The sequence below is a fragment of the Orcinus orca genome, chromosome X (assembly GCF_937001465.1).
Source record: "Orcinus orca chromosome X, mOrcOrc1.1, whole genome shotgun sequence".
Classification (NCBI taxonomy): Eukaryota; Metazoa; Chordata; class Mammalia; order Artiodactyla; family Delphinidae; genus Orcinus; species Orcinus orca.
In genome coordinates, this window is record NC_064580.1 from 63099665 (window position 1) to 63118490 (window position 18826).

The 18826-nt window shown below is 46.6% G+C and overlaps 1 protein-coding gene across 3 annotated transcripts in view; it reads right to left on the minus strand.

The window, feature by feature from the left end:
* Positions 1-18826, minus strand: part of HDAC8 (histone deacetylase 8) — a 243971-nt gene that overhangs the window by 22527 nt on the left and 202618 nt on the right. For 2 of the 3 annotated variants that reach the window (XR_004479895.2, XM_004285546.3), the window contains exon 10: positions 1603-1708. The exons of the other annotated variant lie outside the window; for it this stretch is intronic. Coding sequence is in view for 1 of the 2 variants with exons in the window: in XM_004285546.3 (XP_004285594.1) it covers positions 1603-1708 (106 nt within the window). In the remaining variant the exon portion in view is untranslated. The remainder of the gene's footprint in view (positions 1-1602; positions 1709-18826) is intronic. 3 annotated transcript variants of the gene reach the window in all.

Here is an 18826-nt window from a genome sequence, read left to right on the forward strand (position 1 = left end):
AGTCTCTGGAGATAAGTGCTTGGGTATGTGCGCAGGAAAGCACGAGGGCATACAGATATCTGCACATACCTAGGTTTGAGCAAGTAGCTGCAGAGCCTTGTTTAGTTTCTCTGTTTCTATTGCTTTGTCTGTGCTCTACCAGGATTTAGAGACTGGATGAGGGGAAAATGGCAAGGTAGAAGGAAAAGGGGTAAGAGAAGTTGGTCCAGGATCTGAGAAGGGCAGTAGGAAACTAGGGTGGGAGCACGAGTGTTAATCGGGGCTGCAGTGCAGTGAGAAGGGCTGAAGAAGGGCCAGGAAAAGAAGGATTTTAAAAGCCTTAAAAAGGTTGGAGGAGGGAGGAGGATTTGGTTAGGAAGTCAGGACTTCTGAGGCTGGTAGCCATTGAGAGGCCAGAGGGAGGTGGCTTGAAACTACAGGGTCAAGGAAAGGCTGAGGGATGTGGGACACCTGAGAGGGGCAATAAGCATTGCTATGAGCACAACCTTATGAGTCTATGACTCTTGAGCTTAGAAACTTTTCTCTGGTCAAAGGAGCCTGGGACGTGGAGTCCCTGCGTATGAACTCAGCTGTTGTCACAGACTTGGCTGCACTAGAGGACGGGGCCTTAATATCACCATCGGCAAAGACGCCCAGGATACAACGTGTTCCCTCAGACTAACTCTGACACAGAATAGGCCTCCCTTTCATGCTAGATTCTATTCCAATGAGGGAGTCAAAGTTAGGAGAACTGGTGCTGTCTTGGTTGTTAGATGAATAAACATGGGAATTTCACTCTCCAGGATAGGCAATGTGATACCTTTGGCCTCTTAACTTTGCAAATAATTAGGATCCAAAAAAATATGCACACGTACACACATTCAATTAAACAGGAATGTGGGTGCCAAAATGACTTTTAAAAAATGGTAGATGAAGTGAGTTGAGTTGAGAAGCAGCAGCTGGGGTTGGGAGGGGGGCTCTACCAATAGTGTCCCCAAACAGCCAGTGGACAGTGTGATCAAGAGGGTGATAACCCGATGACTGCCATTTTCCCTCTGTCCAGAGGCCAGAATAATTGGAGGCCAGCCTCAGGGAAGGGAAGAGTAGGGCAGCAGCCACATCTCCAGTGCTCTAAGTGAGACTGGGGAACCCACTCCCAGGGCTTCAGAATCACTGACTACTCACTGTGGGCTCACAGTCACTCGAGGCTCTACTGAACCAAGGAAATGCATTGGAACAGAATGTCTGTGAGCACCCTTCACCCCTACCCCCAACCCCAAGTCTGAATTGACTTGATTTTCCCTCATCTTAGAGAGGATTTTACTGTTGCCCTTTTCAAAGGGAGAGTTCCAGGGCACACTTTAGAACTGGCTTTCCACTGGAGGTGCCTAAAGTTGAACCTTTTGTTCCCCTGAAGGTGACATTAGCTGGCCAAATGACAATCCCAACCAGAGTGACCAGTGCGGAATTCCAACAAGCTCTCAGGCCAAGAAGAGGTTTCCCTTCCAAGTCGGTGTAAAGATTAGCCACCAAATGACAAATGGTATTGGGGGAAGCCCCCACTGATGGGTCACCACAAGCTGGGTGGAATGAGGAGGGCAGGACTCGAGGGGTGGTGCTCACCTTTGATGTAGTTGAGGATTTGCTGGACTCGGTGGGGCTCATTGCGGTCTGGCCGGCAGCTTGGCGTGATTTCCAGCACATAATCAGGACCATATGCTGTGAAAAACTGTAAGGAAAAGTGAAAGGCCAAAAAACAAACTAAACCACAGAAAACCTCCAAACCAAACCACATACAAACAGAACAATCAAGAGAAATCCACCGCTACTGACAAGGTAAGGGAGGCCCAGGTGGGCAGGGCAGGAGGATGCAGCAGGAAACCGTTCCCCATTTTCCAACCTCCCATGACAGTCCACTGTGAAATTCTTTGGCTTGGTGTTCAAGGTCCTCTCTGCTCATGTCTCAACTTTTCTCTCCAGCCTCTCTATCCCCCTGCTCTCTAGCCACACTTGTCTGCTCCGGGCTCTCCCAAATGAGACCGGGCTTCGTTCCCCCACCCCCTGCCTCCCCCCCGAGGATCTTTGCCATTGCTCTTTCCTGGGGTCTGCAAAGGCCCTCCCCCAACCCCTGCTGCCTGTGAAAAACCTCCCCATCCTTCTAGGCACAGCTCAAATGTCGCCTCCTTCACAAAGCTGTCCCTCATTCTCCACCAACCCCCAGAGTGTTCTGTTGGTACATCTCTTATGGCCCTTGTTCAACAAATCGACAGTGCTTGCCGGCATGTCACGTACAGGTCACTGTGCCTGCTGCTGCGGGGGCTGTGAAGATGGACAAACCCTCCTCTGGGGTCCTCTGGGTGTTCCCAAGCACGTTCTGCAGTGTGTAGAGATTTTTCAACAGCGACCTGATCTCCCTGCACTGGATTATCAACTCCTTGAAGGCAGGCAGCACCTGTGCCTTAGTCACCTCCTTGGTCCTCACAGACCAAGGCAGCTGCCTGTTAGTTTTGGTTGTCTTGAATTCCCTGACCCGGGAATGTCAAATGAGCCTGGTTTCTCTAGTTTTTCTTTCTCCGTAGTAGAGTTTATTTGTTTTTAAATTCAGGGAATCAAAATAAAGGTCTTTGGATTCTATTTCTAGTTCACTAGATGATTCCTTGTGACCTTTGGTAAGTCACAATATCTGATTCAGCTCCTCTATTAGGGCCCGCTTGGGGAAAAACACCCCATGACAAAGGGAATCATTCAATTGGGATAAGCCTTTGAATGGGAAATATGCAAAGCTACTATTTCTGTTTAGTTTTTAACAGAAATAGTATTTGTGCACACTCTCTGGAGAGAGAGCATATGGTCCTTAACATTATGTGCTTTCAATAGTGATATTGTTAGGTGGTAAGTAAGCCAGGGAAATTCAAATTCCATGGAAAAAAATGGTACAGAGGGCATGAGCAAAAGGGATCTTGCTGTGTGTCATGAATTTGATGTCATTCAAAGAGCCTCTAAGAAAATAATCCAGGGTGATTGCCATTGCCACCAAATTATCCTTATTAAGAGTCTGGATGTACATCTGGCACCATGGGAGAGGTTGTGGAACAATCTCTAGGGATTCTAACAGCATCTTTGTGGAATCTATGGGAGTAATTTGATGGGGAGATGGCTTTTGCACATCCATGACAGAAGACTCCACACATCTAATTAAAAGAAAAATGACCAAGACTGTGCCAATGCTTATAATGCTTTTTTTTCTTTTTTGGACTGAACTAAAAAGGAAAGAGGGGTCTAGTTCCTTCCTGCTGGGGTTATTACTCTCTGATGCCTGAAGCCCCGAATTCTGTAGATTAGAGATCATCTTTACCACATCCATATATGGAATGGACAAGAGGGGTTACCTGGGGGACACATCCAGAAACTAACTCTCCCATTCTGATCAAAGAAACCTGAGAGGTTTGTATTTTTAGCCAAGGAGGGCCCCTCAGTCCAAGCCCGAGAACCTCGTGGGCTTGACTCTGGAAGAGAAGGCTTCAAACAGGTGTGGCCCTCTCTCCTTGGACGGCCTCTCCTCCTCCAGAAGGTGTCAAGTAGTACACTCATTTCACGGGTATGGAAAGACAGGTTTAGAGAGAGCAATAGAAGAAAGGCAGCTGCAACGAAGAAGCCACTCTGGGGGACCCAAACCCGTGGCATCAAAGTGCTATAAAAATCAGAGTCAGGGGGCCTCGCTGAGGTCTAGGAGGAGGGAATGTTCTGTCTCCATCTACGAAGATAACACTGCTGAGCCTCTGTCAGCAAGGCATGTTGTGAGCTATCTGTTTCGGGCTGAGCGTCTGGAACAACGTGTCCTCATTGTGAGGGCCTGCCGCACGCTCAGCCGCGTTCTCTGGCTTTAGCCCCCTCTTGGGCCAAGAGCACATGGTTGCAAGACGGTCAGCTGGGGCCAGAACTGACTGCCACGTGAGAGCTCAGCTTGACTGGGATCAAGGCTCCTGTCCTGGCTGCATGAGCACCTGGCTTTAACTAACCCATAAATAACCCATTCTTTGCTGAAGCAGGCTGGCTGCAGGTAAGCGTGGGCTCCTAAACATCTTCCCACCTTTGCTAATCAAATATTATTCCCAGGTCCTGCTTATTCGCACTATTCTTAGGCTAGGGGACCCAGATGATTTAAGAAAGTCCTTGTTTTGTGATCCAGTTCCACATGGCAGCTGACTGGTCCTAGCCTTGGGAAGCTCTGCTTGGGGCTGAGGGAAGTGACAGGCACCGGGAAGGCAGAGGCTGTATCTAAGGCAAAGGTGGTGCGGTGCCCTCTTCCCCTCTCTGGCTCTCTCGTGGTATTTCTGTTTCTGTGTTATATTATGCTTTTAGTTTTGCACTCGTTAACTCCTTTCTACGGGACCATGAACTCTGCAAAGGCAGAAACTTCTGTCGCATTCTCTTTGTGGAGCCTGTAGAGTTGAATTTCCTTCAACCTTTACTTTAAAATTATGTTGAATTACATTAATTCACAAAAGATTTAGCTGGCCATTCAGTTAATTCTGTGGAATAATGCAAAGAGCCAATTTATGGCATGAACAGTTTTTCGGCTCTTGAGGAAGCATGAGGAAGCATGATGAGGCGGCAAGAGCCCTGGCCTCGGAGTTAGGCAGAGCTGGATTTTCATACCCAATAGAGCTGTGTGCCTCAGGCGAGCTTCGTAATCTCTTTCAGTCCTTGCTACCAGAGGAATGATAAATCCTGACCTGGCTGGGTTGTTAGGAATCACAGAGATAATATACATTAAAGGGCCGACCACAGGGCCCAGCACAGGGTAGGATGTCAGTACATGTGAATTCCCTTCTTCTGAGGCAAGAAGCTATTGCCTAACCAGTGCCTCACCCAGACCCTGGGGGATGTTGGGCCAAGCACTGGGGGCCCCCCACGATGCAGAAAGAAGAGCCTGTTCCTCCTGTCAGACAAAGCCCAGCAGTCCCAGTGGCTTCCCGCTTGTTTAAACCATGAGCTCCGCCTAGAGCCGGTGGAGAAACTGACTTCTCTCATAGTTTCCTGCCCTGTGCTCAGCCACTTGTTACTTACTGGCAAGGTGGAAAGGAAATCTGATCAATAAGACAAAGATGTTGGGGTGGAGGGATTTGGCCAGCAGTAGAAATAGCTCAAAGCCCCACCCTGAAATTGCCCTCCAGTGTTGAAGAGGAAAGGAAACAGGCAAGCGGCGATGCCATTCCCAGACAGGTGGAGCAGGGTATGAAAGAGCCCAGGGGGCTGGCAAGTGCAAACAGCTGGCTTTGATCTCAGCAAAGGAAGAAGGGAGGTGCTAACCCTTCTCCACCCCTTCCCCTTTTTCCTCAGTGCTCCTTTTGCTTTCTGGGTTTCCATTTATGCGTGTTTGAGGGGAACATGGTAGCAGGAATGGGGCAAATGGAAAGGATGAGGTGGGGCTGAAGGATGGGAGTGGAAGGGAATAGCACTTGAGGGGAGCAGGTCCCTTCTCGACCCAAGAGTCAATGAATAAAGAAAGGAAAATAGCTCAGTCTTGCTCGGTTCAGGCCAGCTCAATGTGCCTTTCTTGCTCACTCCCCTCCAGCTCTTGCTCATGCAATGCAAACAGCATACGCTTAGATATTTGGTCAAGAAGATATTCAGAAGAAGCCTTAAGGTTGTTGTTATTCCTTCCTAATCCTATGTGGTCACAGGAAACCAAACCACAAACCCGGCACAGCCAATCCTTTTATCCTTCCTTCAACATTTATTAAGTACCTACTGACTAGGTGTCAGTAGGCACTTAATAGATACTTTATTAAGTACCTAACCTGATTAGGTTAGTCACTGGGGTGCAAAGATTGTAAGATATGCTTAGTAGGAGGGGTCAGTATGATGAGAACAGTATGATAATACTAAAGTCACAAGTAATAACAGTTAATGTTTTTTCTCTTTTTAAAAATTGAAGTATAGTTGATTTACAATGTCGTGTTAGTTTCTGATGTACAGCAAACTGATTCAGTTATACGTATATATGTATATATATATTCTTTTTCAGATTCTTTTCCCTTATAGATTATTACAAGATATTGAGTATAGTTCCCTGTGCTATACAGTAGGTCCTTGTTGGTTATCTATTTTATATACAGTTGTGTGTATATGTTAATTCCAAACTCCTAATTTATCCCCCTCTTCCCCCTTTGGTGACCATAAGTTTGTTTTCTATGTCAATAACAGTTAACAGTTAATATTGATTAAAGGCTTCTTATGTGTCAGGCACTTAAAGTGTCTGCGCACTTTTTATGGACTGACAATTCTCACAACCAACTCACGTGGAGGTTCTAGAATTACTTCCATTTTAAGATGAGAATTTGAAGCACAGAATAGTCAGATAACTTGACAGAGGTCACACAGCTAGCACGTGTGGTGTGAGATTTGAACCCAGGTCATTCTGGAGATCAGCACTACCCATAGGAGCCTCTAAACTACCCCAGAGGAAGTGACTGTGTAGGGCGGGGTCTGCAAAGGGGGCCTGGTGGGTGGGAGGGAGGCATTCCCAAGAGAGCCTGGGCAAGAGCAGGGACTGTGGAATGGAACAGCATATTTAGCACAATTTGATGTTGCTCGAGGGTAGGGCATAAGGAGGATCAGGACACGAGGCTGGGGAGGCAGCATGAGTTTCACGGTAGGCGCTGCGTGTTCCCCACACTAAGGCATTTGGCCTGATCCCAGACTAGAAGGTCCACGAGGGCCGAACACTCTTTTGCTCCCCAATGTCAGTGCCAGTTCCCAAAACAGTGCTTGTCCCTAGGAGGTGGCAAGTAACTATTTGTGGCATAAGTGAATGGAAACTTGGGGGAGCTTGGAAATGAGGGGATGAACAGATCAGCTGGGCACTTGAGAGGATTCAATGGCTACAGTGTAGAGAATGGAATGGAATCTGAGGGGAGGAATGCAAATAGGGAGACCAGTGACAAGGTTGGTGCTAGAGCCATGTTGAGTGGTAACAGGGCCTGAGCCAGAACAGTTGTGGGAGGAACCGAGAGTGAAAAACTTAAAAGATAGCATCAATAGGACTAAACAATGAGTTGGATGTGGGAAGTAAGGCAGAAGAGAGAGTCAAGGATTTCCCACGGTGTAGGAGGTACAGTGACAGGGTGAGGAATACAAGCAGAGGACAAGGGTTTGTGGTGGGGTGTATATGTGTGAGGGGGGTTCAACGGGGAGCATGTTTAGGGTCAGAATCGTGATGATACAGTGGTCTGTAATTCAGGTGAGAGGCTGGGCCTAAGATACAGAATATGTGTTATAGATTTGGGAGTTATCAATGACATAAAGGAATTGGATGAGAATTGCCAAGGAATTGCCTTGGCCAGCATGGGAGGCTTCCTATAGAGTAAGAGAAGAGAAGAGAGGTGAGGAAAGAATCATGGGGAACAGCCAACACTTCAGAGGTGGACAGAGGGAGAGGAAACGGTTCTGGTGATGATTTGAGATGTTGCAGACAGCTGAAGTAAAAGGAGGGTGGTCTTCCGATTTGTCCATGGGAAGATCTTTGCTGCAGCAAAGTCAGTGGAGGGTGTGGACAAGGCCTGACTGGAGGGGGCTGAAGAGTTGATGGGAAGAAGTAGAGGTAAGAATGATGGGGACTTCCCTGGTGGTCCAGTGGTTAAGACTCCGCCCTTCCAATGCAGGGGGTGTGGGTTCGATCCCTGGTGAGGGCACTAGGATCTCACATGCCATGTAGTGTGGCCAAAAATATATAAATAAATAAAAATTAAAAAAAAAAGAATGACGGTAAGAATACACACATACACTCTCCTTTTTATAAGAGTTTGGTACAGGGGTGGGACTGGAGTAGGGTGGTATTTTAAGATGGGAGGGTCTTAAAAGTATATTTATAGGCTGAGGGGAAGAGCCCACAGGATGGAAGTCAGAGGCAGCCTGATAGGGATTTTGAGTTGTTTATATCTGTCTTTCTAGCTCCTTAGCCAGAGTGCCACAAGGGAAGAATACTGTTGTATTCATATTTCTATTACCTACAGCTCCTAGCATAGGGCTTGGAAAATAATAGGTACTCAATTCATGTTTGTTGAAGGAATGAAATTCTGAAGACATGCACATCCAGTAGGGAGAATCAGGGTCTTGAAGGATGGGTGATTGCAAATAGGCAGGGATGGGGTGGGGTTGGAGGGTAGTTAGTGGAGGCAGGACAAGTCTGGGAAGTTGGCTAAAGTTCTAGAAGGAGAGCAAGGGAAGCCTTGAACGCCAGGTTGAGGAGACAGGACTTGATGTGACAGGCATATCAGGACTGGAGCTGTGCCTTAGGACACCTGGGAGCAGTATACAAAGGCTGGATGACCAGTGTGGAGGCCACTGCCATAGTTCAAGGGGGAGATAGCAAGGGCTTGAACAAGAGTGATTGCTGTGGGGATGGAGAGGATGGGAAAGAGACATTGTGAAGGTAGACTTCCGAGGACTTTGGTAAGTGGTTGGCTGTGGAGGAAAGAGAGCAGGGGAGGTCAAAGTTGACTCCTAGGTTTTGAGTCGGGGTAAGTAGGAGAATCAGTGCCACTGATAGAGCTGGGATAAAGTAGTAGGAAGAGCTAGTCTGGCTCAGGGAAGGGGATGGGCTTGGGTTTCGTGGGTTTGAGATGACAGTAGGATATGTGGGTCACTCCGTCTAGCAGGCAGCTGGAGATGTGATGATGGTGTGTGGAAGTGAGGTCATGGCTGAGGACTAATGTAGTAGGGGGATAAAAAGAGCCAGTGACTAGGCAGAAAAAGAGCAACCAGAGAAGAAGAGACAGAATGGTAAAGTAAAATCTCTTAGAGCCTTAGGGATGACATTCAGCATGAGAAAGATGCCTAAAGGAATACACTTGCCACACTGGCAATAGACTCCTGCGGCTAAACTAACATCCCTCCCTCCTAGTCAGTATAAAAAGCCAGACCCCTTTTTATAATACTCCAAAAAGCTCTCAAAATTTTTATTGCTAACTCAAGGTTTACCCTTTCCTAGAAGTTAGACTTGATCCTATCAGGGTAAGCCCAAGGTTGATGCCAATCCCTCTTACAGACCCCTGAGGCTTTGCTCTGTCATCAGCTAGGGAGGTCGTGCTGGTGATTGTGATGTGGGCCCTGGCCAGGAAGAGCATTTCTTGTCTTGACTCACCCTGGGAACAGAACTCATCACAACAAGAGTGACAGAGCATCAGCACTTTGAACCATAACATGGTCTTGTAAGATGCTTCTCAACCTTTCTTATGTCACCAATTACTCCATCAAAGAACCTGGGCCCAACCATGATGGAAACAAAAAAACCCTCTTTTCCCCAGGAAAACATTTCTATTTACAGGAAATTCAGTTATTACATATATCACTTATGGTACATTTTAAGGACACAAAATTGCAGTGGTATTATTGGGAGTAAATTTTATTGCCATGGCTTTACAACACAAACAAACAAAAATAATAACCCCGTTAGTCGTTGGACTGAACTGGCAGGAAGCAGCACATCAAAGGCGATTGCTTGTAGGCAGGGGAACGGGGAATTAGGATTGTCCAGAGCATGACTGAGAGGTCAGGGAGATGTGGGCTACTGGAGACAAGATGTTACATGTGGAGTGGACACGAGGATGGAAACCCAGAGCCCCATCTAGACTGTATCTGTATCCCACCTGTGGAGCTCATCTCACAACTTGAACAGGGTCCCTACTTAAGAAGTGCTTCATGGTGAGGCTCATACACCAGTGCCAAGAACTGTTTGAATGAATAAGTGAATGAATGAATAAGGCATGGAAATAGTTTCATTATCCAGAAGTTTTAATGGTATTTTAACTATTGGTATAAAAAATTTTATTAAGCAAAATAATCAGGTAAACCTGGGAACTCTTAGCTCATTTGAGCACCGATTATATTTAAATGAAGAATATGCCCAGTATTAACTAGTCTTATCTCATTAGCTAAAGTACTTAGAGGCTTCATGAACACACACACATATATAGCCCTTTAGTGTACTGTGTATTCAGTAAGGTTCCTATGTTAGTTAACCCACAGTAGTGTGTGTGTGTGTGTGTGTGTGTGTGTGCGTACACGCACATGTTCTATTAGGTGCTGAACATTATTCTAGGTTCTTGAGGGGAAGCTGAGTACAAACAAAGAATAAGTTCTGGTGACTGCTCTTGAGGAGATGAAGATCTAAATGAGAAAGATAATTACAGGAAGGGCAGAGGAATAAATCTAAGCTTAACTGTGTGGTACTGGCTAGAGTACAGTAAACTGTCCTCACACGTGTGGGTCACTGGACAAGTGAGGTGACTTGTAGAAAATCACAGTGCTAAAGTAACAGATGTGAACTTGAACCCATGGCTTAGGACTTTCAGTCCAGTGGGCTTTCCATCACAACAGGAAGCAAAAAGCATAGTGGTTAAAGAATGAGATTTCTGGAGTCATAGGGGATAAGCCCTAAATCCTTGCTCCACCATTTACTAGCTGTGTGACCTTAGGCAAGTTACTTAACTGTTCTGTGCCCTGGTTTTCTTTGTAAAATGGGGATAATAAGAGAAGGTACTTGTAGAGTTGTTGTGACAGTAAGTTAATTCATGTAAAGCACATAGAACAGTGCCTGGAGCACAGTAAGTGCTCAGTAAATGTTATTATTAAATGATAGATATTATTATTATTATTTATTGTGCTTTATCAACTGTACAAAGAAACAGGAGTTCTACATATAATGGATAGTAGCAAAACTGGATTTCTTTACTAATGTCCATTCAGAGTGAATGAGGGCGAACTTGTGAAGAGCTTACCCTGTATTCCAAAACTCTGAAGCCAGAAAGAGGGTAGAGAGAACAAGAAGAGAAGGATCCAAATGAATGAGACTAAGAAAAATGGAAGAGGACTTCTCTGGTGGTCAGTGGACTCCACGCTTCCAATGCAGGGGATGTAGGTTCGATCCCTGGTCAGGGAACTAAGATCCCACATGCCGCACAGCCAAAAAAAATTGCAAAAAAAAAAAAAAAAAAAAAAAAAAAGAGAGAGAGAGAGAAATGGAAGAGAGGAGGAGGGAATGAGAACTTGGAAGTGACAGGAAAGAGGCAGGGGGACAGAGGTGATAGAAAGGAGAGGAGATAAAAACATGTGTATGGGGTAAATTGGCAAGGAAGGGGAGGCACAGAGGAGGTGGCAGAGGAAACAAGGGCAGGGTGGCTGCCACTTCACTAGGGGGACTCCCTGCAGGCCAAGGCTTTCCTTCAGGGTGTGGTTTCAAGGGGTTTGGGGGAAGGGCCCTGGCCAAGACTAATATCTTCCCCACATTACGGCTGATCCTCAAATTTCCACTATTAGAGAGAATTCCTCCTTCATAAATATGTGCAGGGCCAACTCTGGTTATACCATATGTCTCTGTTGATCAAATGAATATTTTGGAAACAAGCCTACACACAAAGCTTTTTTACATCAATTTTCCCTTTAGCCAAGGGTGGGGATAGAAGAAGGAAGAGTACAGGGATATTGCTTTACCTGGCTTGCTGCTGGACAAGTACTAAGATGACCTTAAGAAAATGGATTCTGGGACTTCCCTGTGGTCCAGCGGTTAAGATTCTGCGCTTCCACTGCAGGGGGCGCAGGTTTGATCCCTGGTCGGGGAGCTAAGATCCTGCATGCCGCGGGGTGCGGCCTTAAAAAAAAAAAAAAAGAAATGGATTCTACTAGAGGATTGTAAGTGCTGCCTTGGCCCGATCCTTACACTCCTTCAAGCAACTGCCCTCTCTGTTCCTTCACTGCTAAACTTCTTAAGATCTCTTTTTTCTTCAGCGCCTTGACCTCTTCATTTCTCAGACACTTCAACATGCTGCTGTCTGAATTCTTCCCCACACCTCCACTGAACTGTTTTCTAGAAGAATGGCAAAGAGATTTTAGCTTGTTGGCAACTCTGACTGATTGGTAGTAGCGGCTTGGGGGTACTATGTTGAGAAGGATTCTGAGGCTGTGTCTAGGTTCAGCAGGAAAATGTGCCCAAATCAGTTTGTCAAGTAATTCATGGGAATACATGGTAGGCAGGGTGGGGGCTGGAGGGATGTAGTCATACGTGCCCTATATTTGCTATTCCTGCCTTAGGAGACCAAGAGCGACCCCCTAATTACCCAACCTAATGTCTTCTTTTCAGTGATCGCTCACCCTATTTGATCTCTCTGCAGCACCTGTCATCAACTACTGCCTCATCTTTGGCACTGTCTTCTCTCTCATCACCACTCCTCTCTCTGTTCCTCGTCAGTCTCCTTCCCTGGATCATTTTCCTTTACCTATCTCTTAAACGTAGGTGCCCTCAGGTTGTCCTCTCAGCTCTTTTCTCTCTCTCTGCAAGAGTTTACACTCTCTGCTGTGGTTTAAATCACTTGCATGCAGAGATCCTAAATTTTTGGGTTCAGTGTTTATCCCTGGCCTCTGACTTGAATTAATAATTGTCTGCCGGACATTTCTACCTGGAAAACTTGAATTCTTGGTACCTGATGCTTACTGTGTTCTAAGTTGAGCTAATTCAGTATAACTCCTTCAAAGAGAATGTTCATCTTCTCTTTTTGTTCACTCAGCACCATAGGTGAGACCCATCATACAATAAGCTACTCAGCAAAGATTTGAATTCATGACCCTGAATGGATCAGTGTGCTTATGTTTTGTTTAGAGGCACTGGATTTTGTGCTTTCAAAATACCCCAAATGATATGGGATTAGGGGATAGAGATTAGGGGATTTCTATCTCTGGGAGATATTCCCATTGTTTGACGAACAATGATTTTTCTTTTTGCCATTTGTCAGATGAAGGAAAACATATCTCACTGGGTGCAAGAAGATAGAGAGAGGCATAGGGTACTCCCAAGACTGGCACTATCTCTAAGGGGACAGCCAGACAGCATGCAATATGCTTGGGGTATTATTTGAAAACACTCACTGGTTATCTTCTGAGGCAGGATGCAGGGTGGGGAGATGCTAGGGAGACAATGATGAAGCAGACAATCCCTGGCCTTGAGGAGCCTGCAGTCTAGTAGAGAAGGCAGAGAGGTGCAGGAAGAACTATGATGAGATGAACACTACAGGTGAGTCATTTCTCTGCAGCTATGGGAACTCAAGTGGGAATTCTGAGTGTGGGGCTGGGTGATGCGTGATGGGAAGCAACTGAACTGGCCTCGAAGGATGAACGAGATTTAAATAGGCAGGGAGAGAAGGTAAGAAAGGCAGAAGGAGCAGAATGAAGACAATGAAGATACGTTCTAAACAAGTCATCAAAAATTAATTTATGAGAAAGAACAGAGTACAGGGTCATAAGTAGCACCAGCACAGCTCTGTAAGCAACTTTCTTGTCTTCTCTGAATAGCACATCCTTCCTTTGTGATGGACAATGATAGGTTGATGGGCTTGGCAGAGGCAGAGGAAAAGTCATGGATGGACTTGATATTCTATCAGAGTAGGATTTCTGTCTGATATATCCATCACAGTGGTTAATTGGGAGTAAATCAGAGTTGAACTTGCTTATATCCTATTGATTCATTTGTTCCCTCATTCGCTTGATACCAATGTCTCCCAAGGACTCCTGTGTACCAGGCTCTGGGTGCGAAGAGATGACTGAGACTCAGCCCCTGCCCCCAAGGAGTGGATGGGGAGGCAGCTGTGCAAACAAGCAGCTCTAACGCTCTGCGGTAAGTGCCATAATAGACATGCAGGCAAGAGCTCCTGGAGTCCAGAGGGAAGATAAAGCAAAGCTGTGCTCTCTGAGTCAGCCTCTAACCGATTTCCCTGTCTCCCCTCCCTCCCTGAGTTTTCCGTCCGAAATTCAGATCTGATCATGTCATTCCCCCTGCTTAAAAACCGTGGTTGGCTCCCCACGGACTGTAGGACCCAGTCCAAACTCTCAGGCAGGACATACAAAGGCCTTCACAGTCTGGCGCAACTGACTCCTCCAGTCTTATCTCACACCACGGGCCAGGCTCTGGCCTCCACACTGTAGCCACACTGCACTGGAGTGTCTCTCCTACTCCTCCTTATCTGGTCAAGTCTTCTGCTTCCCTTGCACCCCTGCTAAATGTTGCTTCTCAGCTGCACTGGCCCCAACCGCCCCCGATGGAGAAAGTTCCTCCTCTGCTTTCCCACAGCTTGCTGTCAACCTCTCTATTCTAGTACTTATCACACCATAGTGTAATTGTTTCTCTATGTGCCCATCTCCCCCACCAGGCCATGGTCTCCTCAAGGTTGGGAACTGGGCATTATTCTTTTTCTTATCCTTGAGATTTTGTCCGGGCCTGGCATATAGTAGGTGCTCCATCCATCTTGGATGAGTGAATGAATGACTCTGACACTGGCCACTTGGGTCTGGTCATTGTCAGCAGCTAGCATTACTTAACATGAGAGATGCATAAAAATATGAAGGGCAGCCAGAGTAGCTAAAAAACAGGCGGCTCTAGTCACATCATGAAAAAAACAAGAGATGGAGGAGACAATGCTCCCACTCAGGCTTTAACTAATGACTCTCCCTTCTGAGCAGCCCCTTCTTGTCTGCCCTCCCGTTCACTTTCAAAAACCCAGTGATTGAAATCATTCTAATTATTCATGGTCGGTGGCATATCCAGGAAACAGTTTACAAGCAATTAAAATACGCCAAAATAGATTTATGCAGGTTGAACCTGATCCTGCTGGTAAAAAGGGAGTAAATGACTTACATCTTGGAGGGGTATTTGCTTCCTGAGGTTGCTCTTTATCGCTCTTTACTGTACTAGCGTGGGACTAACACGGGAAACATTTGGAGGTCCTTCTTAAGGCGAGTGTGCAGCGAACGGTGCAGGGAGTGTGTAGACTGCATGCATGATGGCAGCTAGCTGTCCTGTAAATGTGGGAGCGCTGCCTCTGCCCACATTCCATCCCCCCCGCCTCCCCCCAGCCATGGGGGGAGGATGGCTCAGCAGCAGGTAGCTCGTGGTAGTAGGAAAGCTCCCAGCACCGTGATCATGACGGTTCCAATAACGTTGGAACCACTTGGGATCATTTAACCCCACAAGGTTCAATCTCCCAGTTGGTAAAATAGGGACACAGATCTCCACCCTCCCAACTTTAAAGGGTTGTTTATGAGGATCAATGGAAGAAATGTTGTGAAAAGCTCTAGAGGCTACAGAAGTGGTGGCGGGGGGTCACTTTCATTACAAAAACTCTAACTCGTGGGCCCTTTCAATGCTCTAGAAGTGGCTAATGCTCATCAGCAGATTAGTAAAGGTGTACTGGGGCAAGTCCCCTAATAGTTTACTTAAGAGTCCACACAAGAACTATTCATTACCTTGCTACACTCAAACCAAGTGTTTTAATGTCCCTTTAATGAAGACAGCAGTCAGCAGCTAAGCAAACAGGCCATTTGGTTGAGAATAGACTTGGGGCAGCAGAGGCCTAGCACATGGAGTCCAGGTGTCTCCAGAGATTTTGTGCCATCCCTCCCCATGGCAGGCAGGCTCTGCTTCCTTGGGATTGACTCTAGGGAAAAACAGCCTCCTTTTGCTGCTCCGAGAAATCTAGAACATATAGCTAAGCCATTCAGTGGGCCAATGTGATAGCTAAGCCATTCAGTGGGCCAATGTGATTGGTGCAAAATTTAGAATGAACAAATTGAAATGGCATGTTTCACCACAGCTTTTGAGCTAAGTGCAGAGGACTGCAGAAAGGCCAAAAGGCTGGCACAGAAGCAGAGGCGGGGGTGGTGGTGGGGTGGGGAAGCAAAGGCCATGGAAAATCAGTAAACTGGAGTGATAGTTTACCCGGAAGTCTAACTTTAAATTATTAAGCCCTTGAGATACCGTAATGGAAAGTTATATAGCTTACATCTGCAAAAGGATCCTGGGTTTCTTCATGCTCTGTCACACTTCCCTGCCTTTCCACTCACCATTCCTTGTGCAGAGAATGCCCGGCCCTCCCTTCTTACTCATCTTTCAAGACCCAGCTCCAATGTAACCTCTTTGAAGTCTTTGCCGACTCCCCAAAAGCGAGATCCTTGCTCCCTGTGCCGTCACAAGGTCTTTTACAGCCCTAAGGCCCACTCTGACACATTTGTTTACACACCCTTCTTCCCCATTCGGCCAGGAGTGTAGCTCTCAGAAGCAAAGACCAGATGGTAGCTTTACCTAGCACAGAGCAGGAACAAAGATGGGCCTCACTCAAGGCCAGCTGAATGAATGAGCATTTGAGCATACGTGAGCCGGCCACATTTATCAGGTCTGCAGAGGACCCAAAAGGAAGGCTCATTTGGCAATGATTTGATATGGTAGACATGCTTCTTCCACACTGGTTTACCTGATTAGTGACTGCCTCGGTGCTGGCAAGCAGCAAGAAACCTGCCAGCAGAGGCAGCCTGACAATGTACCTATGAGGCAAGGTATGGTCCTGGCTATTAGCTTGGTTCCCACAACTTGTAAACGTGAGCTGGAAAAGTGCTGCCCTCCCCCCCACTCAACTCTCAGGTGCCTGCTTCTCAAGAAGTTGCCCAGCAGCACAGACAGCATCATCTTGTACGTCTGAAAACTGAAAATGCATCTATTACCAGAGAGGAAGGCCTAATGGACAGAGCCTGACCCAGCCTCGGCTCCCACAGAAGCTCCGGCTCAGCAGCCACAGCCTCCGATTCTCCTTCTGGTTCTGCTAATGATGAACTCGATGACTTTGGACACATCGGCTCATCTCACATTCTCCATTCCCCCCAGTGGGCAGAATAATGAAGATGTTGCACGGATTGAGTCAATAAGAAGCTTGACTGAGATCCCTGTGGACGGGGGAATCAGCAGTTGATGCTGGCAGAGCCTGCAGAGTTCTGTTGTTTTCGGTATTTCTGTTTGTAAGTGAATCATTCTGCCTTGAGCCCAGATGTGCAGCCCGTGGAGAGGAAGAGAGGAAGGGCAGGCGGGCTGGCACCTCCGGCCTAAGCTGCAGCAGTCAGAGCACACGGAAGTGGATGGGACTGGACGGGACAGGATGGGACGGGATGGGATGGGAGGGACAGGACAGGACGGGAAGGGATGCTCAGCTGCTGGCTTGCCAACAACTGGTCCCCTGCTCCCTGATAGGGACCAGAAGCAATAAGCTCTGAAGGCTGTGTATACTGAAGCAGTTTTGTATTGAAATCAAATCAAACTCATGGCAAAGTCAATCTGACACATCTTTAATGATAAACATAATGATTATTGTGCTGTACTGTAATTAGGCATAATGGTAAGCAGCTCTCAGGAATGACTGCAATTACGATTACTTTTACACGGCTGAACCAAATATTTCTGAGGTCTGCCAGGATGGGGGTGGAGACTGGGGGGTCTGGATAGGAGGCAGAGCAGAAATCTAGTTGCGAGGCATTTCTCTGGTTCTCCCCTCCCCATCCCACCCTGAGGCAACAATCCCTCCATCCCTTATTGGGAAACAGAAAAAAGATCTGATGAAGGGTTGGATGGCTAGCTCCTTTCTCCAGCTAGGGAGAGGCCACACTGAAGTTCCTAGGGTTAGAGAATCTGGAATGTTCAGAGGTGCTTTGAGGTGATTTCCCATGAGGCTTGAAATTCTACCAAGTGGCCTTAAGCCTAAATAGTATATGCCTAATGTGTAAACCATGTTTGGATCCTGGTTTGAACAAGTCCATGCAGAAAGATATTTTTGAGACAACTGGGTAAAACTTAACAGTGACTGGTATTAGATGGTATTAAGGAATTATTAATTTGTCAGCTTTGATCATGGTATTGTGGTTATTTAAGAAAAGGTCCTTATCTGTTGGAGAAACGTACTGAAATATTTATAGTCCAGCAACTGTGGAATGGTATGGTCCCTGGGATTTGCTTTCAAATACTTCAAGAAAAAAATAAGGAACAGAAGAAATAAGAAGGGCAGAATGTCGGTAATTGTTGAAGCTGGGTGATGGGTACATGCGGGTTCATCATACTCTTGTCTCTGCTGTGTATATATTTGAAAGTTTCCATAACAAAAAGTTAAAAAATTCATATACCCTAGACTGCTCTGACAGTGATGCATACATTAGTGAAAATTAGTTTGATCATGCTAACAACACCTCGTAGATGCAGACAGATCTCAGGACTGGGATTTGGGATGGGCAGAGCCAGGAGGGTGGGCAGTTTGGGGCATGGGCCACCGTCAGGGAGTGCAAAGTCCTGGCTGGGGTGGAGAAATGTGTATGAGGGAAGAGGAAATTTGAATGGTCAGGGGGTAGTCTGAAAGTTCTGGGAGAGAAGGCAGGAAGTGTAGGAAGAGAGGAGACAGAGTGTAATAGGGGCTCATGTCCACCACCTGTTAGGCCCCCTCTAGTCTGTAAGCTCCTAGATGTTGAGTCTGTATCGTAATGCTCTCTATCTTACCTAGAGCCCTCAGGACATGAGTTTCTGCATTTTATTTCACTCATTCCCTTGAGAATATTTATTGCGTGCCTACGGTAGCCAGGCAATACAAACATGTGCCTGTGGTAGGCAAAGGAGATGGAGCAGAGAACAAACGTGAACAAAACCAAGTCTCAGTCCTCAGGGAGCTCATATCCCAGTGGGAAGAGACACAGTAAATAAACAGCAAGGATGTACATCAGATGGTGATACGTGTGGCAAAGAAAATAATGTCGGGTAAGGTGGAGAGGGAATGCTGAGTAGTTGCTCAAGACCAAACTTGCATGGCACTTAGGCCCTTATGAGCTTTTCCAGGTCCCCCCTGCAGCCTGGCTTTTGGTCATGTTGGACCCTGTGCCTGGGGGTTTTGCCAAGGGCTCCTGGGCCTCTCGGCCTGTGTATACACTTTAACCTCATTCTTGACTTAATTGTCCCCTCCTACTCCTGATTACCCCACATTCCTCTCTAGGTACC